The sequence below is a fragment of the Petromyzon marinus genome, chromosome 35 (assembly GCF_048934315.1).
Source record: "Petromyzon marinus isolate PM22_M1 ecotype Great Lakes invasive population chromosome 35, UKy_Petmar_22M1.pri1.0, whole genome shotgun sequence".
Lineage (NCBI taxonomy): Eukaryota > Metazoa > Chordata > Hyperoartia > Petromyzontiformes > Petromyzontidae > Petromyzon > Petromyzon marinus.
In genome coordinates, this window is record NC_133701.1 from 314,673 (window position 1) to 340,726 (window position 26,054).

The 26,054-nt window shown below is 47.5% G+C and overlaps 1 protein-coding gene across 4 annotated transcripts; it reads left to right on the plus strand.

Annotated features, from left to right (window-relative positions):
• The first annotated feature begins 643 nt into the window (after positions 1-643).
• ARMC9 (armadillo repeat containing 9) lies at positions 644-25,879 on the plus strand. 4 transcript variants are annotated; one of them, XM_032965860.2, is made up of 26 exons: positions 644-727; positions 2,133-2,229; positions 2,394-2,516; positions 3,353-3,523; positions 3,894-4,049; positions 5,565-5,657; positions 6,479-6,503; positions 6,781-6,947; positions 7,403-7,501; positions 8,909-8,935; positions 15,750-15,784; positions 16,353-16,464; positions 16,952-17,050; positions 17,475-17,565; positions 17,806-17,929; positions 18,085-18,224; positions 18,665-18,741; positions 19,829-19,903; positions 20,544-20,634; positions 21,284-21,339; positions 21,820-21,924; positions 22,127-22,242; positions 22,366-22,472; positions 23,135-23,219; positions 24,077-24,246; positions 24,939-25,879. In XM_032965860.2, the coding sequence occupies exons 3-26, from the start codon at positions 2,406-2,408 to the stop codon at positions 24,959-24,961; spliced, it is 2,355 nt and encodes a 784-aa protein (XP_032821751.1). In that variant the 5' UTR covers positions 644-727; positions 2,133-2,229; positions 2,394-2,405; the 3' UTR covers positions 24,962-25,879. The 4 variants fall into 4 exon arrangements, with proteins under 4 accessions (XP_032821751.1, XP_032821749.1, XP_032821750.1 ...); XM_032965858.2 differs by having other exon boundaries at positions 650-727; positions 2,133-2,219; XM_032965859.2 differs by lacking the exon at positions 8,909-8,935 and having other exon boundaries at positions 650-727; positions 2,133-2,219.
• The last annotated feature ends 175 nt before the right edge of the window (positions 25,880-26,054 follow it).

Below are 26,054 nucleotides of genomic sequence, written 5' to 3' on the forward strand. Positions count from 1 at the left end.
CCACCCAGCCCCTCCCCTCTCCACCCAGGCCCTCCCCACCCTCCCATTTTTGGATGCACGACGGACAATAATCCCCTGTGGGCTGGTGGTGTAACCAGGAGGTTCCTGCCAGTATTATTTGGACAAATATACCCATGTCTCCATCGCCAACAGTGAAACGAATCGCCAAGCTGCTGTTTACTTCAAGGTTTCATCAGGATGTTAATCTGACATATAGACGAAATAATTACAGTTGTCTAAGTTGGGGGAATTTTTTTCATCTGATTTGAGCATCGTTTCATGAGTGTATTGGTTTAATAGATTTCAGCAGCAGCACTCGGATATGAACATGAGTAGACACTGGTGTTTTGCACGGTGAATTTCCATGCAATGAAGTGTCACGTGAACTGGTGATGGCCATGATGCTGTGGTAACTGTGATGAGTCATAAATACTTTCGCAACCCGTGGTAGTGTTTCTTGAGTCCTCTCCTCCCAACACCCAACACATTCACATTTCAAACGCAGCACCCTTGACGCTGAAGCGAATGCACGAAGCCAGTGGCGAAGTCTTCTTGATGTTCGAGAAGGCGAGTGGGGGGGCGGGGCTTGAGGAGGAGGGGCGGGGCTTGAGGAGGAGGGGCGGGGCTTGAGGAGGAGGGGCGGGGCTTAAGGAGGAGGGGCGGGGCTCGCATCGCGCAGGGGATGACGGGAGTCGCGGTCGCGTCTATGGAGACGGTGGCGAAGCGGGTGCGAGTGGTGAACGCAGCGGCTTTGACACTGACAGAGGGGTGTTTAGGGAGAGAGGGGATACATCAGGGATACACGGGGGAGAGAGGGGACACATCACGGTTATTCAGGGAGAGGAGGGATACATCATCGGTACGAAGTCATAGGAGCCAGGAGACGCGAGTAGTGACGCAGGTCATGGGTCAGAGGTGGTGGTGCCGCTGTGGTTCGGCGCAGTGCGCGGAGGAGTGAGGGGAGGGATGAGTGAGTGGAGGGATGAGTGAGTGGAGGGATGAGTGAGTGGAGGGTGGAGGAGTGGAGGGATGAGTGAGTGGAGGGATGAGTGAGTGGAGGGATGAGTGAGTGGTGGGATGAGTGGGTGGGGGATGGAGGAGTGGAGGGTGGAGGAGTGGAGTGATGAGTGAGTGGAGGAGTGGAGTGATGAGTGAGTGGAGGAGTGGAGGGATGAGTGAGTGGAGGAGTGGAGGGATGAGTGAGTGGTGGGTGGAGTGGAGGGATGAGTAAGTGGAGGGTGGAGGAGTGAAGGGTGGAGGGATGAGTGAGTGGAGGGTGGAGGAGTGGAGGGATGAGTGAGTGGAGGGAAGAGATGGTGGAGGGAATGGGTGGAGGAGTGCGTGGAGGGAAGAGTGGGTGGAGGAGTGCGTGGGTGGAGGAGTGTGTAGAGAAAAGAGTGAGGAGGAGGGATGAGTGGGTGGAGAGATGAGTGGGTGGAGGGAAGAGATGGTGGAGGGAATGGGTGAAGGAGTGCGTGGAGGGAATAGTGGTTGGAGGAGTGTGTGGAGAGAAGAGTGAGGGGGAGGGATAAGTGGGTGGAGAGATGAGTGGGTGGAGGGATGAGTGGGTAGAGGGAAGAGATGGTGGAGGGAATGGGTGAAGGAGTGCGTGGAGGGAAGAGTGAGGGGAGGGATGAGTGGGTGGAGGGGTGAGTGGGTGGAGGAGTGGAGGGATGAGTGGGTGGAGGGAAGAGTAGATGGAGGGAATACTGGTTGGAGGAGTGTGTGGAGAGAAGAGTGAGGGGGAGGGATGAGTGGGTGGAGAGATGAGTGAGTGGAGAGATGAGTGGGTGGAGGGATGAGTGGGTGGAGGGATGAGTGGGTGGAGGGAAGAGATGGTGGAGGGAATTGATGAAGGAGTGTGTGGAGGAAAGAGTGAGGGGAGGGATGAGTGGGTGGAGGAGTGGAGGGATGAGTGGGTGGAGGGAAGAGTAGATGGAGGGAATAGTGGGTGGAGGTGTGGAGGTATGAGTGGGTGGATGAGTGCGTGGAAGAGTGAGTGGGGGGATGAGTGGGTGGAGGGGTGGAGGGATGAGTGGGTAGAGAATGAGTGAGTGGAGGAGTGCACGGAGGGATGAAGTGAGTGGAGGGATGAGTGGTTGTCACGATGTCTCGTGTTCCCCCCTCTGCAGGGCTGCAGCACTGCGATCCCTGACAGCGCGCGCGTCATGGGGGACGCCCTGGCCTATGAGGCGGAGCTGAGCTCCATCATCAGAGAGGTGCACGCACGTGCGTGTCTGGTGCATGCCAATGGGGGTTTCGCCCGATTAATGTTCATTGCTCTCTCTTTGGAAGGTGGCTCTGTTGGGGGCTTGGGGCCAGGTAGGGTTGTCACTGGAGGGTGGAAGGTGCTCCACGCTTGGCGTGTGACCTCCGCGTTGCGTGGGTTGCAGTACCTGAACTTCATGGAGTACGAGGAGACGGTGAAGGCCCTGGATCGTGAGTGCAGCAGCAAGGGGAAGGCCGTGCCCAAGTCCGGTGGTGTCATGAAGGACTCGAACGTGCTGCTGGTGCAGGTAGCACCCTCCCCGGGTTAAATATTGGACGTCCAACGATGTGGCCACGGAAATTTAATGCAAATTGCAGACCAGTTCAGTTTAAATCTTAAACGTTTACGAACATTTACATAAAATCTCAATGTAACTCGCGTGTAAGGTTCACGGGCATCGTGTTCTCCAAGCGGGGCTTTCCGGGATGGGGTGCGCATTGGGTATACGCAAGCTCTCCCCACGCCATCCTGCGGAATCCCTCCCGCAGTAGAACTTAAGGAAGGATATTTGTTTATTTTATAGAGAGAAAGAGACGATCATAGGCAAATAGTTGAACTCGTGAAAATGCTCACAGCAGCGTGTGGCAAAAGCATCCCAGAGCCCAACCTGGAAAACCGCACTTGGACGACATTAAAACGGGCCAGCTTCTTCTACATAAGAGGGCAGCACAGCACAGTATGAATCTCCTTACATATGTTGATATACAAACTGCAGGAGCAGAGAAGTGAACGAGACATGTGCGCTGGGAAGGAGGTTGGCTCGGGAGGAAAAAAGAGATCTGTCTAGGAGGTGTAGATGCCGCGTACGGATGCAAAGTTTAGTCTCAAACGCATTATAAATGTAATGTACTGGTGGGGTTGAAATGTAACATTGTAATCTTGGATTGCATGAAATAACTAGATTTTCATGTGGATGCTATTGTGATCTGATGATCGCAATGGGGTTTAGGCATATACGGTGTTGCAGTTGTCTGTCGGGGAATTGCCTCGAGGCATTTTTTACGAGAAAGGCTTCATATAAATTGTGCTCGTCGATTGTCAATCAAACGCCAACGACTGCCGTGACGCTCGTGCGTGGTGCAGGGGGAGCTGCTGTCAGCGTTCGATCAGGGCGAGCGCACCGAATTCTTCGTGCTGTGGGGGGAGAACATCCCCGGGACACTGTGCGATTCAGACCCCACGGCCCAGAAGCTGGAGTTCTACCTGCAGATTCACTTTGCCATCTACCCCATCCAGCACGCCGTGGGAAAGCCGGTAACTATCCTTGGAGACTACACACACACAGCGGCCACCAAAAGAGAGTACAAGCAACAAGATAAGTAAGCAGACAATGCACCTCTTTCCCATAGCTGTTCTTTCATGTAAAGAAAATGACATATCTTATCAGCCACACACTGGGAATTCATGAAGACGCAAGATGGTAAGATATCTCAATGACTTGGGCTTCATCCAATAGTAGCAAGACAATGGCTGATGATGATATTAAAATAAACTTGAAGTTATCTGCAAAACGAAGCTTTATTTGGATGTTGCAGAAGTTTAAAGGACTCTTAGCATGGGTAGTTAACTTTGTGCTTTCGAGTGACTTCATGGTGACTCACCGCGGTGTGTGTGACGCTCACAGGACAGTGCAATGGTGGAAGCGAGCATGACGGAGTTTAAGACCTTCCTAGAGACGCGCGGCTCGGCCCTCAGCCAGACCACGGAGTTCCTGCCCTTCTATGCGCTGCCCTTTGTGCCCAAGCCTGCCGCTCACCCCTCCTTCCGCCAGCTCTTCTCGGTATGCGCTTCAGTCGGTCCTTTTCTCTCGGCCGGGGAGGGTGGGGAACCTATGGAAATTTGGCCCGTGACTTGAGTTCAGATGGCCCATGACCACACGAGGCCTACCACCTCCATACGCCCTGCGAATTATACTTATCCATCACTGTAAGCATCCTAGCCGCATGAAGAATCTTGCGTAATTGAGAATAATATATAATGTACTCACTGTTTTTTTCGGTAAAGTCACGTATGTAGAAATACAATAAAATTATATAAAAAAAAATCACGACGTTTTGACCGCAACACAAGCGATCTTCATCATGTGTAAAAAACAAATAGCGAGGGAGCACATAGGGTGACATCAACGCAACACATAGAGAGCGTTGAACTTACACGGAGGTAAATACAACAAGAAGATGAGAGACGAGAATTCAACAAACCTAAGAAAAAATTACGTGATGCAAAACCAGTCGGCCAACAACACAGTTAGACACTTGCCTGGTGGACCACGAATTTCAGAAGAGTGCTAAATTTCGTGTTCATCCTCTGGGTTGAGCACACCAGCATAGACAGAGTGAACAAATACGAGGTACAAGGTAGCAGAAATACATATACAGAGACACCAAGAGGCAAGAAGAGGAAAGACGGACAGAGAAGCAAGAAAAAGGGCCAGAGGGATGAACAGACAGAGGCTTAAATAAGTACCAGAGGTGGGGGGAGGGGCCGAAGAAAGCAAGGGGCGCAAGAGCGCGGGCGGAAACAGAGGGAAGTATAGAGACAAACACAAAACCACGGTAAACAAAAAACAAAAAACGAAGCACATTCAATAAATAACAAAAGACGAAGCACATTGAGGCACTTCGAAGAACAGACAACACAGGGCAATAAGTTTAGGACGGAATTGTAAAGGTAACTTCCCCGTAGAAGTGTGATAATAAAGAATTAAAGCTTTCGTGACTGCATAAATTACTCATTGTTTTTTTCGGTAAAGTCACGTATGTAGAAATACAATAAAATTATATTAAAATAAATCGCGACGTTTCGACCGCATTTAATTCTTTATCAATATATAATTAGTTACACGCACAGTTTTTGTTCACTCTTGACAGTTAATGCGAAGGAAACTACGGACAAGCAGGAAGGAAGCCAGAACCGGTGCCAACTATTGCCCAAGCTCTGTGGTCCTATAATGGGATGTTTTGCCAACTCCATTAATGAGTGTTTTATACATGTGGGAGGAAACTGGGGTATCCAAAGAAAGCTGACTCAGGATATAGGGTAATGCTAAATTCCTGAACAGGTGGAATACAGATTGAAATTAATCCACTTGCTGTGCTGCCATCATACCCTGGCGAGCCATTAAGAGAGGGTTACCTCGAAGCCCTCGGGTAGGAAGGGAGTTTCATGAACGTGTGATGATCCACCAGGCCCCGCTGCCTCCACAGTCCTGGGTTACAGGCCACGTGCGGCGTAGCCACCAGTGGGCTCCACGATTGGGACGTTTGTCCATTTGCATTGAGCAGTTGTTTTGCAGAACTCGTGGACCCCGGAGCTGAGGACGCAGCTCGAGAGGTTCCTGTCACTCACGCTGAAGGCGAACAGCTTTCCTCGCCTTCTCACGCTGTTTGTATCCTTCAGCTGTTACCGGTTCATAATTACTATGCTGGACTACCCAGGAACGCCTCAATAATCTTTTTCAGGAGGGTCCAACAAAGTTTTTGCTTTCGCGGACGACAATTGCTATGTGTAGGGTGACAGGGCAGCTCAGCGGTAATGCGTGTGCCTTACAGCAAGAGGAATCTAGATTTTATTTCTGAATTTGGGGCCTTTGTCTGTGGGCTTTGTTTATTTCCCCCACGTTCTGCACGGATTTTCTCCGGGTTCTCTGGTTTTCTCCCATTGCTAATTACTCAATGTAATTAGTATTGGCCAAACATATAATGCTGAAAACCTTCAAATTACTCAGTTGGGATCACACGGAAGCAACACCGACCACCTGTGAAAACGTGTCAGAACCCTCCTGAAAAAAGTGTTGAGTGAGGCTTTCATGGGTAAACAAGGACAATTCATAAAAAAGCAATCTCTCCTAATCGAGTAGTCTACAAGCAATCTTTCTAATTTGGCACATTTAGACCATGACACTGGCACAGATGACCTAGTCTGCATGAAATGGCATTGCTGGATCTTTAACGTCCACTGTGAAGCAGATGGCGCTTAGCATTTCATGGTGAATACGCATTGCAGGAAGAGGCAACATGCCAGAGTAGACAAAATCCACCACGGAGATGGTGCAATGAGATCGAATAACATACACGAGCTGGATGGATTGTGGCATTGCAGGACCGTGAGGGGTAATCTGGGGATGCCTTCATATAGCAGTGGATAGAACATGAATGATTTGATGATGGATGAGGGTTTTATGATCCTTTACAAGGTGGTAATGTACAGAAGGAAGGTGGCCACGCAAGTAGAGGTAAGTGCACATTTTTCAGTAAAAAAATGCTCATTGCTTAAATTAAATAAATAGTATGCTGCTGTTTTGATTTAAGAAATGTGTAGTTAGCAAGTAAATTGCACTTATATTTATATAGTTTCTGTAACATTCTCATTTGTGCTACACAGTTGGGCCAAAGGTTCTGAAGAATAATTTTCTTTTAATTAAAACATATTTCACTTGGACAATCAGTTCTAGTTACTGTGGCTGCGTGCTTGTGGCTGAGTGACTGTGGTTGTGTGCGCGGGGCGAACAGACTTGCATGAGCGTCTGCACGAGTGCGAGCGGCGTGCCGTGGATGCCGACCGGCGTGCCACGGGCTACACGCGGCGCTACAGCAAGCTGCAGGCCGACTACCACGGCCTCATCAGTGTGACTGCCGAGCTCGTCGACTCGCTCGAGGCCACCATTAGCGGGAAGATGGTGAGAGCGATGCCTACACGCAGTGATGTCTGATTCAATCCAGCTCCGGGGTGGTGCTTGCTTCCCATTTACAGCCCTGAGCCAGTGGTGGAAAGTCTGCATTCCTATGGCGGGTGCAAATCTTCTGCTGTTGACCTTCCCACATAGCGGTATCTATTTTATTGACCCTGCAGGGATGATGGGCTGAGTCAACCCCCAACCAGGATTTTAACTCACGGCCTTCTGATCGCGAGCTGCTCGCTCTACTCGCTGTCCTGCTGCACCACATGGCAATTCACTCTTTTATGTACCACCATTGGCTCAGGGCTGGAAACAAGGAGTTGAATGCCTCAATGTTTAATCGAGTAGGAAATCACTTGACTATTCAGTGTCAAGGTGTTGCTGATGGTGGCTGTGCTGTTTAATAGATGACTCGGCACAGTCCCTGCTTTTGTCTTGGCTGCTGTTGCCAGCAGATCACGGCGGAGTACCTGCAGAGCATCTGCACGCGCCTCTTCAGCAGCCAGCTGCGCCACAGTCTGGTGCACAGCGTGGACTTCACTCGCCCCGGCACGGTAACTCGCTACTCCGCACTCCCGGGCCTCACCACCCACACAGCACGAGCTGTGTGGGTGGTGAGGCACGAGCTGTGTCGCTCACTTAGCTGGGTCGGGGCTCATGAGCTGTGCCACTCTGGTATTCTACTTGGGTACGGATACTTGTTGGTACGATCTCCCTTTAATGTCACTGACAAGCAGATGCATCTATGTCCAGCATGGGTCTGTATATATTTTACAAAACAATCATTAGAATCATTGTGGAGAATATAGCAAAATAAATACAAATACAGTATGCCTCGTTCCAATATCTCTCCCTCTACATAAAAAAATATAGGATTTTGTGTGCATCCCATCAGCCACAGGGCCTTCTGGGGGTGCATTATGTAATCAGCATTGATTCAACACAAGCAGACTCTGGAGCAGTCTTCACATTCCCATTAGCAGAGTCAGTCTCACTTGAACACGAAATGTTGAAACCGGTCAAGTGTTCACGTGTGGTAAACCAATGCTGCTGAAAGTATCGCCCCCTATTGGAAAAACCCTGGCAGGACCTTCCTATAATCGTCTTTAGCAGGGGTCCCCAACCCCCGGGCTGTGGACCGGTACCGGGCTGTGGACCGGTACCGGGCTGTGGACCGGTACCGGGCTGTGGACCGGTACCGGGCTGTGGACCGGTACCGGGCTGTGGACCGGTACCGGGCTGTGGACCGGTACCGGGCTGTGGACCGGTACCGGGCTGTGGACCGGTACCGGGCTGTGGACCGGTACCGGGCTGTGGACCGGTACCGGGCTGTGGACCGGTACCGGGCTGTGGACCGGTACCGGGCTGTGGACCGGTACCGGTCCGTGGCCTGTTTGGAACCGGGCCGCACAGCAGGAGGTGAGCGGCGAGTCCGCGCGTGGCCTGCCCATTGTTTTATTGACCACTTCCGTTCGCGCCTCTTTCCCGCACTGCGCACTTGTCTCAGTCACAATGTTGGTAAGGCCACAAGCTAACCCCTAGTAGCCACAATGAGTAAAAAACAAACGTCGCTGGAGAGCTTCTTTGAAAAGGGGGAAAGACCAAATGATGAACACCCCCCCCCCCCCCCCGTCCGTGAAAAAATTGTCTTCCACAAAACCGGTCCCTGGTGCCAAAAAGGTTGGGGACCGCTGGTCTAGCGGGTTTTCTGGCTACACAGGTGTAATTATAATACTACTACTTAGGTGCTCCCGAGACTACGTTATATCTCATGTGCGTGTGCATCGTCGGTCATGGGGCAGGGAGTGCAGCAGTGTTCATGGCTGCAGTCGGATCCCTGCTCAGAGCACACGAGTGCCTTCTCAGACTTCATTCATTCTAGCATTTTCCTATTTAACTTCTGCCTGCTTTTTACAGGAGTAAAAAACATAATTTCTTATTCTCTCAAATTCTCTTTCAAGTACGACGACTATTGGTACGCAGAACAGGTAAGTATGCGTGATGGGGATGTCTGTGAGCATGTCTCAATGAGCACGCTCCCGTGTATGACCCTGCTTGTTCTTCCTTCTGCCTAATAACATTAACACCCTTTCCTTTCACTCATCCTTCTTTTCATGAGGTTTTGCTTTTTATAACATTGGGGCATGGGTTATTCATTGTTCATTACTTAAAACATTTGTACTACATATTATGAGTTAGCCACTTATTTTAATATAACCAACGTAACTGGTTCATGACGCATCTGTGCGCTAAGTTATTGTTCTAACAATAATTCAGATCTTCCCAACGCTCTAACCCACTGAGCCCCGAACTGAGCCCTGCACCTGCCTAACCAGCCTTCCGCAATGCTGCCCTGCCCAGCCTTTGCATGTCTCACCGTTGGTGGAAAACTGCCGATTGCAAAGCCAGGCCTGCATTCATAAGTTACACCTCTCACCGGAAAGAGAGTGGCATGGACCTAGGGAGCTGCCACGGTGTTTGTGTAATGGTGTGCACACTGCTGGACTTGCAATCCAGAGTTTCACGGGTTGATTCAATTTCCTGGCATAGCAGTTAAACTATGGTGTTAATGTCTTAAACCCCCCAACTGCCTCTCCATCCAGCAAAGTAAATATGTACACCACAGTATTTAGGTAGGTCGTGTGTGGTGAGGCTCATCTCTTCTAAGAAGTCTGGTTAGTGTAGAGGAGTAGCATTTAGCTTTATGTCAAACGAGGACCCCTATTTTACAGAGGGTCCTTACCTATAAGCATCTGGCAGGTAACCAGCATTGGTTTAAGCAAGCATGACTGCTGATGAAACACTGAATGTTTTAACTGGTTCAGAGTTTGCAGCTTGTATTAAACCAATGGCCGGCACGCTCACCACCGGACACGTTCACACACACTCGCCCATCGCATTCCCCTCCCGCGGTTCCCTCACAGCGGGTGGTATCAGTGCCGCAATGCGTATTTTAAATTCCCACTTACATCATCATATGCAGGAATAGGCCTTTGTGAGTCAGCATTCTAACCCATGCTCCTGAACGTGAACATTACAGACAGCTGCATTGTAAGAGTAACTATCCCCAAATCACTCTGGTGTCTAGGTATCCTGTACCAGACGCTGGAGCATAGTGGCCTCATGGTTAAATGGACTCCATCAAGAAATCAGCTCCTCATTCCCTTTGAAATATTTAATTCACAAGTTTTCAAATCAATCTTCAATCGCCACATTTGTGAGTTTACTTATTTGTGAAAGCCAGTTAATATTTCGATTTAAAGCTTTCGTGACTGCAATGATTCATCTTCTTTGGTTCTTTCGGTAAAGTCACGTAGAATGAGAATAAAATAATAAATTGATAAAATAAAATAACACAATAATATTCTCACGACGTTTCGGCCACAACACAAGCGGCCTTCATCAGGTGAAGGGGGGCGAGACTGTCTGGTAGGACAGCGCTGGAGTGAGAGAGCCACGTTCAGATCACGGCTTTTAAGCTGTGTGAGAGGAACAAAGAGCCTTGACACAGGAATTAGCATAAAATTTAGCATTGAAATGGCTGAATGATTAGCTTGTGACTGGTCACAGAAATAGCTATGTTAAAAGTTAAAGCATACACATCCGCAGAGGCACCCATTGTTAAAAGGAATTAGCATAGAATTTAGCATTGAAATAGCTAAGTTAAGGCATACACATCCGCAGAGGCACCCCTTGACAATGGGATTAGCATAGAATTTAGCATTGAAATGGCTGAGTGATTCGCTTGTAACTGCTACAGAAATAGCTACGTTGAAGTCAGAGCATACACATTCACCGAGGCACTTAGTACAAATCAAACAGGAGAATTTAGCATTGAAATAACTAGGCGAATTTAGCATTGAAATAACTGGGTGATTTGCTAGTGACTGGTCACAGAAATGACTACACATCTGAGCTATTCACAGTACTATATAGTGAACCAATAAAAACTAAAATATAAATTACCTTCATGTTATCAATAAACTCTATATTCTCCAATCAGCTAAGCCACCAACCATAAGTCGTTATATATCACAATGCTATATGGCGAAAAAATGGGTGGATTCTTACCCTCAAATTTCCGTACCACGGATAGCTATGGGCCCCGTTCAGACGGACGAGTTCGTCCATGGTCGGAACAGAGGAGGGGGAGAGAGACAGCTGCGAGGCCCTAGTATGCTCCATGTTGTAAACCATACCATTAACCGTGGTGTGAGAGGTATTAAGAGGCAATGCTGGCGAAAGAGCTGCGGTCTGAAGGACATCGTAAAATTACAATTAATTAAGAACAGAAATGATTTAACACATCTTTCCAGTGGTTACTAAGCCTGAATCCATCTTCTCGGTTGAAATTGTCTCTGTGCTTGTATATGTGAATGGCCTCATGAACGAATCTCTCATGGTAGCCGGTTGGTTTGCAAAGAACCTCCGTCTTGGAGAAGTCAATGTCATGTGAGCCCACTGAATTGTAACAGTGGTCTGCCACGGCAGAGGAGTTCGTCTTACCGTGTTTCAAGTCTGCTTTATGTTCGCGGATGCGGTCCGAGATATGTCTTTTGGTTTCTCCAATGTAGCTACTACCACAGAGGCACTTTAGTTTGTAAACGCCTGGGTACTGTATGTCTGGAAGAGCATCTTTTACAGATGGAACTAAATCACGGATTTTGTGTACTGTGTTGAATCGGACCTGGATCTTGTGTTTATTCAGGATTTTGGAGATCTTTTTAGTGACCCCTGCAATGTAGGGTAAGGTGATGGTTTTGAGTGGCTCCACAAGAGGATCCTTCTTCATGACTGGAGTGATGGCTTTGCGGATTGTGTAGTCGGAGTAGCCATTAGCCCTGAGAGCCTGGTGTACGTGCTTGAGTTCACTGGTAATGTGTTCCTGGTCGGAAATGCATTGGGCTCTATGGTATAGAGTCTTGATGAGGCAGTTCTTCTGGGATGGATGGTGGTGGGAATCCGGTTTCAAGTAAGCATCTGTATGGGTAGCTTTCCTGTAGACAGAGTGGCTCATTGAACCATCATGTCTCCTTTTAATTAAGACATCCAGAAAGGGTAGTTTGCCATCTTTTTCGACCTCCATGGTAAATCTGATGGCTGGGTGTATGGAATTGATGTGGTCGCGGAATTGGTCTAGAGCAGGCTGGCCATGTGGCCAGATGACAAAGGTGTCATCAACGTACCTCTTCCATAAGGTCGGGCGTAGAGTGGCAGTCTGGATGGCGTCAGTTTCAAATTTTTCCATGAATACGTTGGCTACAACCGGAGATAGGGGGGAGCCCATTGGGGTGCCCTCAGTTTGTTTGTAGAAAGTTCCATTCCAGGTGAAGTATGTGTTGGTTAAGCAATGTCTCACCAGGGGGGGTACATCAGTATGCAGTCCTTGATGAACCAGGTCTTCAATGATAGCGATGGTGTCAGGTACCGGGACTTTGGTGAACAAGGACACCACATCAAAACTGACAAGCAGGTCGTTTGGGGACAGGGAAATGTCTTTGATTGTCGATACCAGGTGAGTAGAATTTAGTACCGCAGAGGTGGTTTTTCCAGTGAAAGGTCGCAGTATATCAGCCAGAAAACGTGCCAGTTTGTAGGTGGGGGAGCTGATAGTAGAGACGATGGGACGAAGGGGTGTATCTTCTTTGTGTATCTTTGGAAGGCCATATAATCTTGGTGGTCTGGCAGCAGAGGGTTTCAACGAGAACTGTTTGATCTCATCAATTAATGCTGTTGAATCAGAGATAATTTTGTTCGTTTTGGTGACCAGGCTGTTGGTGGGATCTCTTTTTATTTTTGTATAGCTGCCATCGTTGAGTAGTTCTTGAATTTTGTTGTTATATTCTGTTTTGTCCATGATGACAGTGGCATTGCCTTTGTCAGCTGAGAGAACGACAATATCATCCCTCTTTTTTAATTGAGATAATTCAAAACGTTCGTCTTTGCTGATGTTGCTGGGTGGCAACTTAGCGTTTTTGAGGGTTGCAGCGATTTCAGATCTTGCTACGTCTGCAGAGATGTGACTCAAGCCCTTGAGTGCAACGTCAACATGGGCAATGATATCATTAACCGGTAAGTGTCTCGGTGTGACAGCAAAGTTAAGACCTTTAGCTAAAACGGATTTCAGACCATCAGAAATGGAACTGTTACTGCGATTAATTACGACTTTGTTGACGTCTATCTTTTCGGTGTGTGGATCCGATTTTTTGCTGGAGAGGTGATTGAATTTGGAAATCAAATTGTCCCTACATTTGTTCGACATAGTGGCAGCCGAAGAGGTAGTCATATTGTCTACATGTTCCCAATCCGATGTAGACATTGTTGCTGTCAATTTTAAGTGTGATTTGTAGAGTGTCTTGTCTAACTGATCGAGTTCGGTGCGTGTAAGTCTGATTTTTTCCGAGATAAGAGCGAAGCTAGTTCTAGCTAGAATTCGTTTTGCATTGAGAGAAGTTGCAACAGCAGAGGTTAGTGTAAATGCGGTTGGTATTACCTTAGAGTCGCGGCATCTCTTCAGAAAGGTGAGAGACTCGATTAGTTGAGCCTTCTTATCCCGAAGTCTGTTGAATGATCTTAAGGATGTGTGGAATCCCTCCCCGTAGAGGCGGTTAAATTTCGATTTAAAGCTTTCGTGACTGCAATGATTCATCTTCTTTGGTTCTTTCGGTAAAGTCACGTAGAATGAGAATAAAATAATAAATTGATAAAATAAAATAACACAATAATATTCTCACGACGTTTCGGCCACAACACAAGCGGCCTTCATCAGGTGAAGGGGGGCGAGACTGTCTGGTAGGACAGCGCTGGAGTGAGAGAGCCACGTTCAGATCACGGCTTTTAAGCTGTGTGAGAGGAACAAAGAGCCTTGACACAGGAATTAGCATAAAATTTAGCATTGAAATGGCTGAATGATTAGCTTGTGACTGGTCACAGAAATAGCTATGTTAAAAGTTAAAGCATACACATCCGCAGAGGCACCCATTGTTAAAAGGAATTAGCATAGAATTTAGCATTGAAATAGCTAAGTTAAGGCATACACATCCGCAGAGGCACCCCTTGACAATGGGATTAGCATAGAATTTAGCATTGAAATGGCTGAGTGATTCGCTTGTAACTGCTACAGAAATAGCTACGTTGAAGTCAGAGCATACACATTCACCGAGGCACTTAGTACAAATCAAACAGGAGAATTTAGCATTGAAATAACTAGGCGAATTTAGCATTGAAATAACTGGGTGATTTGCTAGTGACTGGTCACAGAAATGACTACACATCTGAGCTATTCACAGTACTATATAGTGAACCAATAAAAACTAAAATATAAATTACCTTCATGTTATCAATAAACTCTATATTCTCCAATCAGCTAAGCCACCAACCATAAGTCGTTATATATCACAATGCTATATGGCGAAAAAATGGGTGGATTCTTACCCTCAAATTTCCGTACCACGGATAGCTATGGGCCCCGTTCAGACGGACGAGTTCGTCCATGGTCGGAACAGAGGAGGGGGAGAGAGACAGCTGCGAGGCCCTAGTATGCTCCATGTTGTAAACCATACCATTAACCGTGGTGTGAGAGGTATTAAGAGGCAATGCTGGCGAAAGAGCTGCGGTCTGAAGGACATCGTAAAATTACAATTAATTAAGAACAGAAATGATTTAACACATCTTTCCAGTGGTTACTAAGCCTGAATCCATCTTCTCGGTTGAAATTGTCTCTGTGCTTGTATATGTGAATGGCCTCATGAACGAATCTCTCATGGTAGCCGGTTGGTTTGCAAAGAACCTCCGTCTTGGAGAAGTCAATGTCATGTGAGCCCACTGAATTGTAACAGTGGTCTGCCACGGCAGAGGAGTTCGTCTTACCGTGTTTCAAGTCTGCTTTATGTTCGCGGATGCGGTCCGAGATATGTCTTTTGGTTTCTCCAATGTAGCTACTACCACAGAGGCACTTTAGTTTGTAAACGCCTGGGTACTGTATGTCTGGAAGAGCATCTTTTACAGATGGAACTAAATCACGGATTTTGTGTACTGTGTTGAATCGGACCTGGATCTTGTGTTTATTCAGGATTTTGGAGATCTTTTTAGTGACCCCTGCAATGTAGGGTAAGGTGATGGTTTTGAGTGGCTCCACAAGAGGATCCTTCTTCATGACTGGAGTGATGGCTTTGCGGATTGTGTAGTCGGAGTAGCCATTAGCCCTGAGAGCCTGGTGTACGTGCTTGAGTTCACTGGTAATGTGTTCCTGGTCGGAAATGCATTGGGCTCTATGGTATAGAGTCTTGATGAGGCAGTTCTTCTGGGATGGATGGTGGTGGGAATCCGGTTTCAAGTAAGCATCTGTATGGGTAGCTTTCCTGTAGACAGAGTGGCTCATTGAACCATCATGTCTCCTTTTAATTAAGACATCCAGAAAGGGTAGTTTGCCATCTTTTTCGACCTCCATGGTAAATCTGATGGCTGGGTGTATGGAATTGATGTGGTCGCGGAATTGGTCTAGAGCAGGCTGGCCATGTGGCCAGATGACAAAGGTGTCATCAACGTACCTCTTCCATAAGGTCGGGCGTAGAGTGGCAGTCTGGATGGCGTCAGTTTCAAATTTTTCCAACCAAATGGAACCACAGATGATCTAATTTTGATCCTTACATGGCCTAACCCAAAATAAATAAATAAATCCGACATAATTAAATGGTTACTGTTGAGTGACTCATTTATTAGAAATCTGTGGGATTGCTCGAATCCTGGCGTGTTTTTGTTAATTCAATCTCTGCTCAATGTGCTTTCTCTATGTGTGTTCAGGCCTCCACAATCCTGAGAGCCTCTGTTGCCCCTATGTGAGTATTGTGCTCAATTCACAGGATACATCATCGTCAATATTGAACAGTTTTCGTACGTATTACATTGTTAAAAGATGTTTGCAATTTTTAGTTAACTTATGTTAATTAAATATTTACACAAATGCCTTTTTTTCTATAAATAAACATAATGTATTGGCTTTGTTAATACGGGACTCTTTTTCCAGTTTTATTTAAAGAGGTCGGGTCATTGTACTAATATATGTGCTAGGGCTGTTGTATGAGCAATGTTGTGTGATGGTGGTGTGGGAGTGTGGCGAGGAGCGGTAGTGTCGCAGTTAGTGCGCTGCACTACAAACCCAGCGACCCGAGATCGATCTGAACCGGTTCTGGGCTTCCCCTAGGTCGATTCAGCCTCAATTGAGTACCTGGTGCAGTGTTTAAACATCGCCACTGGGGAGACAAAAGCGACTGGGAATGGTGCTGGCCACCCACCCCCTCGTGTGCCGTGCCGCTCTTCACAGGTGCTCACTAGCAGCACTTGCCCCGAGAGTCTGTTAAGGCGGTGTGTCACGTTGAGCGACGTTGCCTTGCCCCTCTCACGCAGGCACCCCCGCGACATCCCTCTGCTGCCGTCGCTCGACTACGACAAGCTGAGGCACGATCTGCTCCACGGCACGGACCGCCTCAAGGCGCTGCTGCTGCAGGCTCTGCGCTGGGTCTGCCCCCACACTCACCCCGCAATCACGCCGGGTTCATGACGCGTTCACGTGTCGCTGCGTTGAGATGAAGTGCAGCGCGTGCATCGCCGGCTCTGGGGAGAGGAGGGGTTGTGATTTAAAGAAAGGAGAGAGATAAATATTTGTTTTGGAGTTAGGGTGGTTACCTTTTCTACTGTAGACCAAACTGGGACATATTTCTCAATCAGCCCGAGTCTTTCAAAACTCCAGTTTATTGTACTGTGATAAAATTAAATACAATATCGGAACCAGATCTCGGTACAAATTAATTACATCCACCCGAATACAGATGCCACATCCTGGGGACTCTCTGGGTCAATCCTCGGTCACACCCAGTAGGCGGAAACCCTTCAGGGCATTAAAGCTTGAAGGACGCTGCTTTGATTTTGCATTTCGGCTTAACGCTCATACACGAGGACAGTGGTGACGTTTGTGTACCAAAGAGTGTCATGTACGTTTCTTGCAGCGCTTGACAAAGTCCCAGCAGGGAGAGCAGAGGGACACGGTGCTGCAGGCCTTCATTGCCAACGACCTGCTGGGCTGTCACGCGCGCAGCCAGTACAACGTGAGTGAGAGCTGACAACTGGTAACACAGCAGTAGTAAGAGTAGTTCTCACGCTGCTTCCTGCCCACTCAGCGCCCTATGTTGTTCGTGTCTGTGTGAAACCAGGTTTAACAGTGTACCTTTGTGGGTTGTTCACAAACATGCATGCCATGTGACCACCACACTGCATGTACCGTGCTCTCAGTGTTGTCTTGACCACCAGCTCGACAGCTGAATGTGCGGCCGTGTTATGGTTTAGGTCACCAACTCGAGTAGAGTTGATTAATGTGGCCATCCCAACAGGCAGTAATGACACAGAGACAACTTTAGGCCGTTTATGTCTTCATTAGGACTCATCGGTATAGTATAGTCATCAAGTTGATGGCCTAAACAATAATATGGCCACACGTTGATTTAACAGGCTTGGTCTGGATTTATTTAACAGGCAGATGTGCTGGGTCTGCTGATGTCCAAGAGTGAGGTTGTGCGACAGTACATGGCCCGGCTCATCAATGCACTTGCATCTCTGGCTGACGGTAAGTGCAGGATGCAAATGAACATTGATTTATTTGAAGTGCCATGTGAAAAGGTACAGATGTGATTCTATTCACCACGCCATCCTGCTTTACCAATTCCTATGCTGTCTCAAAAATATCCAAAATGTGTAAATGAAAAAAAATGTTGGACTAATGGTGATGATGATGACAGTGGTTTGATGATGATTGGTGATGTTGGAGTGACGGTGGTGGTACGCTATTTTTGTCAATGTGTTGCAGGTCGCACTTACTTGTCGCAGAGTCCCGCGGTGCTGCGAGTGCTGCAGGAGAGCCTTCAAGCAGAAGACCGCGATTCACTGACTCGTGAAAATGTGTTGGGCGCACTTCAAAAGCTCAGTCTCAAGTAAGCCATTATTTCCCCAGTTTTATCCCGGTCGTGCTACTGGTGTCATGTTGTGAGACAAAGTGGAGGGATAGGTAAGGGACGGAGGCATTATTTTTTGTTGTCTGAAATCAGCCTCCTCTAATCAACTCTGTCCTTTGTTTTGGGCGTACCAGGCGGAGCCTGCAGACGGCCATGATCCAGGATGGGCTGGTGCTGTGGCTCATCTCTGAGCTCGGAGACACGGACGCCCTCTCTGATTATACGCTCGAGTACTCCGTGGCTCTGCTCATGAATCTGTGCCTGCGCTCAGCCGGTACGCTGCTGCTGCTGCACTCAGGCACCCTTCTAGCCCGGCACACAGGATATTCAAGTCGTACACGCGTCTGCTTGTACCTGTGCAGTTGTGACAACCCAGTTTAGACATGGGTGGCTGCCCAGATTCTAACCTCCTCTCTTTTGTCCTCTGCCCAATGGCAGCTCTGTGACTCAAACTCCCTGCATCTTGCTTGACCTTGAGCAACACTCGCCTTAATTTCTCTGTGAAGTTCACTTTACTTTAAATCGTCATGCAACATTTTAACCTTTCTGCAGAAACCAAATCTCCTGTCTTGAATGAGGTACAAAATGTGGTTTTACTATTAGTCTCATGGTGTGTTGCCCTGTATCGAGTTTCTCATCCCAGTGGTGACTGTCACACCCTTTGCCATGCGTTGTGGTGCTGCCCACCCTGCCACGTGCGCTCGCTGTCGGCAGGGAAGAGGAAGTGCGCGGAGGATGCGCGCAGTGTCTTCAAGGTGCTCACCGACCTCCTGGGCCATGAGAACCAGGAGGTGAGTCCCCCGAACACTCAGCACTCAGGCCTTGCTGCAGTCATTGTCTCAGAATATCCGTTGATAGAGATATTGTACGGCGCACTCGCTCTCCCAGCTCTCTACCTGATGCAGCTCAAAGCAGTTTGAGCAAAACCTCATTGTACGTTGATGTTACATTTATCCATGAAAGGTCTTAAATCAGAATCAGAATATTTATCCTGGAACAATCCGAATAGCTATGAAGCTCTTTTTCACAGAAGTCCAATAATGGCGGGTCAGCAAGTGTCAGCAACAAACAATACAGCAAGAAGATAAGAGTGCAAATTAGAGAAAAGGAAAGCAAGTCACAAATAAATAAGGCACCGGTGAGGAGCGATATTCATCAGAATTTGAGTAAACGTGACAATCTTGTCGGGTGGTGGAGAGTTAAAAACAAGAAATTTGGCATAAAACTACCACGTGGCATACCCTAAAAACAAACGTAGATGAATAGTATCTCTTATCGCCAACTGCTGGACATACTGCTTGAAAAGGGTTAATAGACAAGTCAGAAAGCTTGTCCAACTGGCACATCATAGTTATTTTTGTAAAAGACTAACACATCTGGAGATACGATTCATAATTGATGGGAGCGTTAAGCTACTTAATGATTTGACTAAATTTGTATTGAAAGACCTTACACCACTTGACACAGCCAAACAAATTAAATTGTCACGCAGTTAATGAGCGTTTAACAACGCTCCAATTGTTATTGTTTGCATCTCCCCTGGTGAGTTTAAGAACGATTCTCACAATCACATTTAGCAGTTGGCTATGACGAACTCATACTTAAGGGTCTTTCTCCACAAATTTGGTCAGATCAGTATGTGGCCTCACCCAATAAATCCATTACAAATTAGAAGCATTGGCTGTGAAAATGTGCATGTTAAATCTGGAGATACGATGCTACGAAATTTAATTCCAATTTAACGCAACCGCGTGCAGTTGTACTTAAAGCTTAGTGATTGCCAAGTAAGTTCTGTTCTTTTAACGTTGCTGGTTGAATTTGCTATGGGAATGGTGAGGCTGAGTGTGTGGTCATGGAATCGGGGGGTGTGTGTTCCAGATTCGTCCTTACGTGAACGGTGCCCTCTACAGCATCTTGGCCCTGTACTCTATACGCGAGGAAGCCAAGGCCATGGTAAGGAGCATCGTTGGTCAATAGGACGACTGAGCAAGGCCAGAGACATCACCCGTGCACATACAGAGGCCGAGGGCACAGTTTTGGTGGCTGGTAAAATAAGAAAATAGTTTCAGATAGAGTTGACACCTGTTCAGATGTGGCCTGCAGAGTCCGGGAATGGTATCTGTGTTCGTGTGGCAGGAATTAATTTGTACCCAGATCTGGTACCGGTATTGTGTTGAACTTTATCAGAGTAGATTGCAGTTTTGATTGTTCGAGTCTGACTGAGAAATATGTCCCAGATTAGTCTGCGGAAAAGGTGGCAACCCTAGTTAGAGAGGAAATGATTGGGCTGCTGTTGGTGTGGCAGTCACCTAACACGTACTCAACATAACAAAGTAGACAACACATGCATACGATTGCCAATATAGGTGGGAGAAGTGCTGGCTGGGTCAGTTTGTGTGTCTGAGTCTGTGTCAGTGTACGCTCCAAGCCAGTAGCTTCATATTCGATGCAGTATCCCCTGGTGTAGCGTGTCTGGCGTATGATGTATACCTCTCTGTGGACATGTTTATATCAGTGGTTGTCCATCAAGAGCTGTGTTGTGAATTACGCAGGATGCGTACGGTCGACGCTGCGTTATGGCTGTCTCCCTCAGGGCATGGAAGAGATCCTCAGCTGTTTCGTGAAGGAAGGCAACGTGGAGACAAACAGACAAATTGAGTTCATTATAAAGCAGCTCAACTCAGGTAAGCTCGCTCGAACACGAACACATGTTCTACCCATCTAGGAAACTGTTTTTTTAGATTTAGAACACACATGCGTTTTGTCATTCATTCTTAACACCACAATTGGCTGAGAAATTTTATATATGGACAACAGGAGTTGCCATTACTTGACAATAATGTTGCCAAATCTCGATTTAAAGCTTTCGTGACTGCAATGATTCATCTTCTTTGGTTCTTTCGGTAAAGTGACTTTACCGAAAGAACCAAAGAAGATTGCCAAATCTCGTCTATTTTTTGTTGATTTGCCAATATTTCTACCAAAAGGTCAATTCTCCAGGTGTGTGTGCTGTGGGGATGAGTGCGATGCTAGGATCTCTGCATGCTGCACAAGTCATGCTGCTGTGTGCGGCTGGGGAAGTGAGCCAAGCTGCCTCAAGGGCAGCGCAGCAGCAGTCGCAGCATATGTTGATGTGTTGCGCTTATCCTGCAGTGTTAATTTTCGCTTGCGACGTTTCGGATCCTGCTACAATCACAGCCTGCTGGACTTGTGACAAATCTCATGAGCATTTTCTGGACTTAGACCCCCAGTTAGTTCACAGCAAAGTGTGAGTTTCTGAAATGATACACTATAGTTGTGTCCTGTATTTTACACAGCTGAGTGTTTTTACAGATTCTCCGGATGAAGGAGTGGAGTCCGATGATGAAGAACAAGAGGAGGAGGATGAGGTGACCCTCTTGGCAACGCACCCTTCTGCCCTGCCACTCATGAGCCATTCCACTAGCTTTGCCACCTGTTTCGGAATTTCCACCTGTTTTCGAGTGGCAGGTATTGATTTGAAATCTGGTGATATTGTGCTTAACTCTTATCACAGTTTAATGTTTAATGTATAGTTCTCTTAGACCTAAGCGTAACTGAGGTCTAAGGGAACTGTGCAACGAACCTGGCGACCAGTTTTATTCCTGCTCCCGACCCACAGATACAAACATTTGAATAATTTGTGGGCCTCCACTAGGTCCACTTAGTCTTAAATTAGTACCTCGTGGGTTGTGAAGCATCAGCAATGGGGAGACAAAGATGGCTAGCTTGGTGTTGGCCGCACCACCCTCTTGTGCACCGCGCCGGCCTTTAAAGGTGCTGACAGCAACTGCCCCAACAGGCCGTGGAGACTACACGGGGGATTTTTGTCTTTGTGCCATGATGTCCAGGAGGAGCAGGATGGCATGGAGCTGGACTTGGACAAAGCGGAGGTGCTGAGGCCGCAGGCTGGAGAGCTCACCGGGGAGAAGCTGCTGAGTGCGGAGTACCTCGGGGTACGTGCTGTGCCATCTCTTCAATCGCTGCGTCCTGACCAAGCCCACTTTTCTTAAGTCAATACAAAGATGTCTCTAATTTGCATTGACACCCTCATCCATGCTTTCCTCTTTCTGTTTCAGTGTAATTCCCAGAATGCACCTCTCTGCTTCTCTACGAATGAATAAATGTTCACACACATTTAGTAACTTGTGTGTACAGATCATGACGAACACTCTACAGCATCGGCGCCGGAACCCGGCCATTGTGAGCCAGAGTATGAATGAGCCGCTCCAGAGACCCGTGACGCCCAGCACTCATCGCTCGGCACTCACCGTGTACGTACTCACCACGTGATACCCCCCTACTGCCATGCTGGCCATTATAGGTGCTCGCTAACAGTCCTTGCCTATTACAGTCTGTTAAGACTCTATGGGGGATATTTGTCTTTGTGTCATCAGGCCGGTTAATTTGTCGGAGGGTGGCGGTTCGGTAACCGCGCACTCTGACGTCAGCTCGCGCCCTCCCACCCGCTCGGGCAGCCGGCCCAGCTCTGCCTCTCCGGCCAGTAAGGCTCAAACTATGAATACATTCACACCTGGGTCACCTAACAAAGTGCGAATTTGAACCTTCCTGGTGGAATAACGCCAACGTTTTGGCTGGTGCTGTGTAACCTTGTGCCACACAGACACAGCTTTCATCAGGGGGTCCGCTAGGCTAAAAAGGGAAAATAACTACAGCTGGGCATTAGAATGATTGAGATGAGATCTGATATGCTGGGGCATGTAAGCAAGTGCCATATAAATCCTCATTCCTTAACCTTGCCTCAACCTCCCTGCCCAGTCTTGTCCTGTACAGTCTTGAAATGGAGTTGTAAAATGCTTCATATATTTTAATGACATTTTATATGAACTGGCCAGGTGGGTTTGTCGTAGAGCGACATGCTCTCAATGGAAAGGTTACTGGTTAAATTTCTGGTTGGGGGTTTGACTTGGCCCATCATCCCTTCGGCGTCGTATAATGAGTACCATTTTTGTGGGGAAGTAGTAGAGTTGTTGTCCTATGGATATACTTGCTGCCGCCATAGGAATGAGGAACTTTCACCACTGGCTCAGATACTGTAAACAGGCAATGAGCAGCTCTCATTTGAGCAGGAAATCTTCACCTTGACATGCTTCTTGTGTTTGGATGCAGTATATTGAGCCAGACTGCGCTCTTTTTTCCACACAGATGGAGGGGCAGAAGCATCTCCGCGCTCGCTGAGAGAGCCTCCTTCCCACACCGCTGACTCGGAGGTGCAGGTCGCATCAGGCAGGTGAGCTGTGCAGCCTCCTTCTTGCTAAGTGTTTGGTGCAGCTTGCTGGAACACATGCGTGTAATTACTTAGATGTATATTGAGAGCGAGGCGCTTGTCATCAGTCCTGAATTCTGTTTTCGTGTGCGCTATACCACGACCACCACCATGCACCGTACACTCATAGTCATCCTGCCCTCTGGTGGTGACGCAGTCTCAGAGCGTCAAGTGGGTAAACGTGGCTCGCGCTGGAGCCACTCATGCAGAACCGGCTGGGATGTGGAAGTTGAAAGAGACCCGATGAGAAATTTGGAGGCAGGGTTCGTGGATCATACAGAGATTGTGTGTGTGTAACACACTGGCAGTAGCAGTTCGGTACCTTATTGGGCTGTCCAGTAAGTAGGTTGGTAATATAACTAATGTCAGCAGTTCTTTCCGGGTGGTCTGGTTTCTTCCCATGTGCAATAATACGCAATGTCCCAATATTGCGAGCAGAAATGCTCCTGAAAGGGTCTTGAGGCTCGGGGAGGTTTTCTTGGGTAGGAGTTAAATAAATAAAACGTAACATCTTCATCTTGAATAGTCGTGAACAGAAATATTGTTTATTTATTTAACCAAATGCATGTGAAAAATGTACAATAGGTTGGTAATTTTTTGTGTTTATATTTTGAAAAATGTATGTTGTGTCATTTTCCACAGGGCCATTGTGGGGGGGGCCCTCTTTTGTATGAGGCCCCAGTTAAAATTCCCCAGTGATCGTATAGCACGTGGCAATGCCTTGTTCTCATTTACATGTTTAAGGACAATATTCCTCTACCGCGACACTGAAATTCATTGCTGTGTGAACGCCTCGTTGCCTGTGCCGCCGCGCCGGGCAGCGTGCGAGACGTGAAGGTGGCGTTCGGCAGCCGCCCGCGCATCCCTCGCACGCCTGAGTCGCCGGCCGCCCAGGCGCTCCGCCTCAAAACCCCACCCAGCCTCGCTCCGCGCTTCTCCCGGGCCGGACCCCAGCAGGGCCGGCCCAGCTCCGGCGGCAGCAGCAAGCACAGTGAGTGGAGGCGGCGAGCGCTCGGTCGGGCACGTGGCTCGTTGTGAATCTGGGCGGCCACTCACAGCAGGGTGGCGCGCAGTGGGAACGCTTGTCCCTCAGGAAGAAGGGCCTGGGTTTAATTCGTGACTCGTGCGCCTTGTGAAGTTTGTATGTTCTCCTCGTGTTCTGTATGGATTTCCTCGGGGTTCTCTGGTTTATTCCTTATCTAAAAAAATAACAATGAAGCTGGAATTGGCCAAACGTCCCATTGCTGAAAAATTACCTGGAAACTTAGTTGAGCTTTCAATTTGCAACTTTACCCCTTTCTGTGGAAACTTGCCAGGAACCCTCCTGAAAGGCTTGAAAGTAAACGAGTAATAAATATTGATTAAACTGGGTTCTGAAGTGTCGTGAGTGGTCAGCCTGGCAAACTGATTTATAAAAAATTAACATGAAATGGTATTTTCACTTAATTTGGCCAAATTTAGATTCTTAGAAATCAAAATATCTATTGGACTGCCACGCAACAGCATGCCTCTCGTACGACAACTTCTTGTGTGGCCGGGCCCGGCACTCTGCGTGTGCTCTCCGCACCAAGTGCCGTGTCACGTCCTTGTGCAGGAGTGGTGCGCTCAGTCTCTTGCTCACGTGTCATCTTCACTGGGATTTTGAAATGTTTCAATGTGTTTTATCGTTTATATGTTCCACAGGCAGCTGGTCATCCAATAAATAAGAAGGTTAAAAACAAGTCAAGACCTTGGGCATCTGTGTTCTTGCACCTAAACCTCCAGTTATTATTCCAGGGCTACCTCACCCAGCGCACTAACAGCAGACGCTTTTGTGGGTTTAACGCGTGGACTCTCCAAATTCGATACTTAACGCTCATGTTCCACACATTGAATCACGTGTGTAAGAATCAACCCTTTTCCTGTTCTGTAAATAGTGCGGTGTTACATTTTGCTTATTGGAGCAGACAAAACTGTATAACCGACAAACACGATTGTGCAATTGAGAATATATTCCTGAATTGAGTCGAGGCTCCGTTTTGTAACAGTTCATGGAATCTAAGGTGGGGGTGAATCATTACACCCCAACTTCTGTACACATCCTCCATGTAGAGACATCTCTAAATACCTGAGTATACCCTGTATGACACTAACAATGCAGTTACGATTCTCAATTGATTACCCCATGTAAATAATCTGGCCAAATTTGTCAAACCATTCACCACCTGACAGTCAAATTAAATTGCAACGTGTACTAGTGTCTTAATACGCCGATTGTTTTGACTCACCGGTGAGCTGAAGAATAATTCTCAACCAAATGTAGCGATTAGAGATGAGGTTTCAAGCATGTTCAGGATGGAATCCACCAAGTCAGAATAACCATACCACCGGACCTGGAATCTTAAATGTCGTGACATCACAGGAACAACCAATCAGATTTAAACTCGATGTTATTTACAGGTGTGTTGCTGTAATCAGAGGGAGGGAATGAAGTGTGTTTGAGCTCAACTAAACTGCTGCAAGAGAAGGAAGCTGCGACTTGGTCTGTCCTTTGCACCGTTTTGTGATTCCCAAGTGCTGTATTGTTATACGTTTGATATCGAATACATATTTATTTTTGGTTGCTTCAATAAAAGTTAACTCGATTACATTGAGAACTCTAATGTAGATAAGCAAGTTTATCGTTAATCCAATAGCTTACTGCAATGGGGACAGGCGATAGGGGAAGAGGTGGGGCCCGAGTGGGTGGGAGGTGAGCAGTGACCCAGGCATGGTCTCGCCAGCCACGCATCCTATCTTGACGTGGCCAAATTCTGTATT

Excerpts from the sequence above, each read along its gene's own strand:
- ARMC9 (XM_032965858.2), top strand. The coding sequence starts at position 683 with ATGACGGGAGTCGCGGTCGCGTCTATGGAGACGGTGGCGAAGCGG. Across the intron at positions 2,220-2,393 it reads TGAGCTCCATCATCAGAGAG|TACCTGAACTTCATGGAGTA; the intron begins GTGCACGCACGT and ends CGTGGGTTGCAG. Across the intron at positions 2,517-3,352 it reads CGAACGTGCTGCTGGTGCAG|GGGGAGCTGCTGTCAGCGTT; the intron begins GTAGCACCCTCC and ends TGCGTGGTGCAG.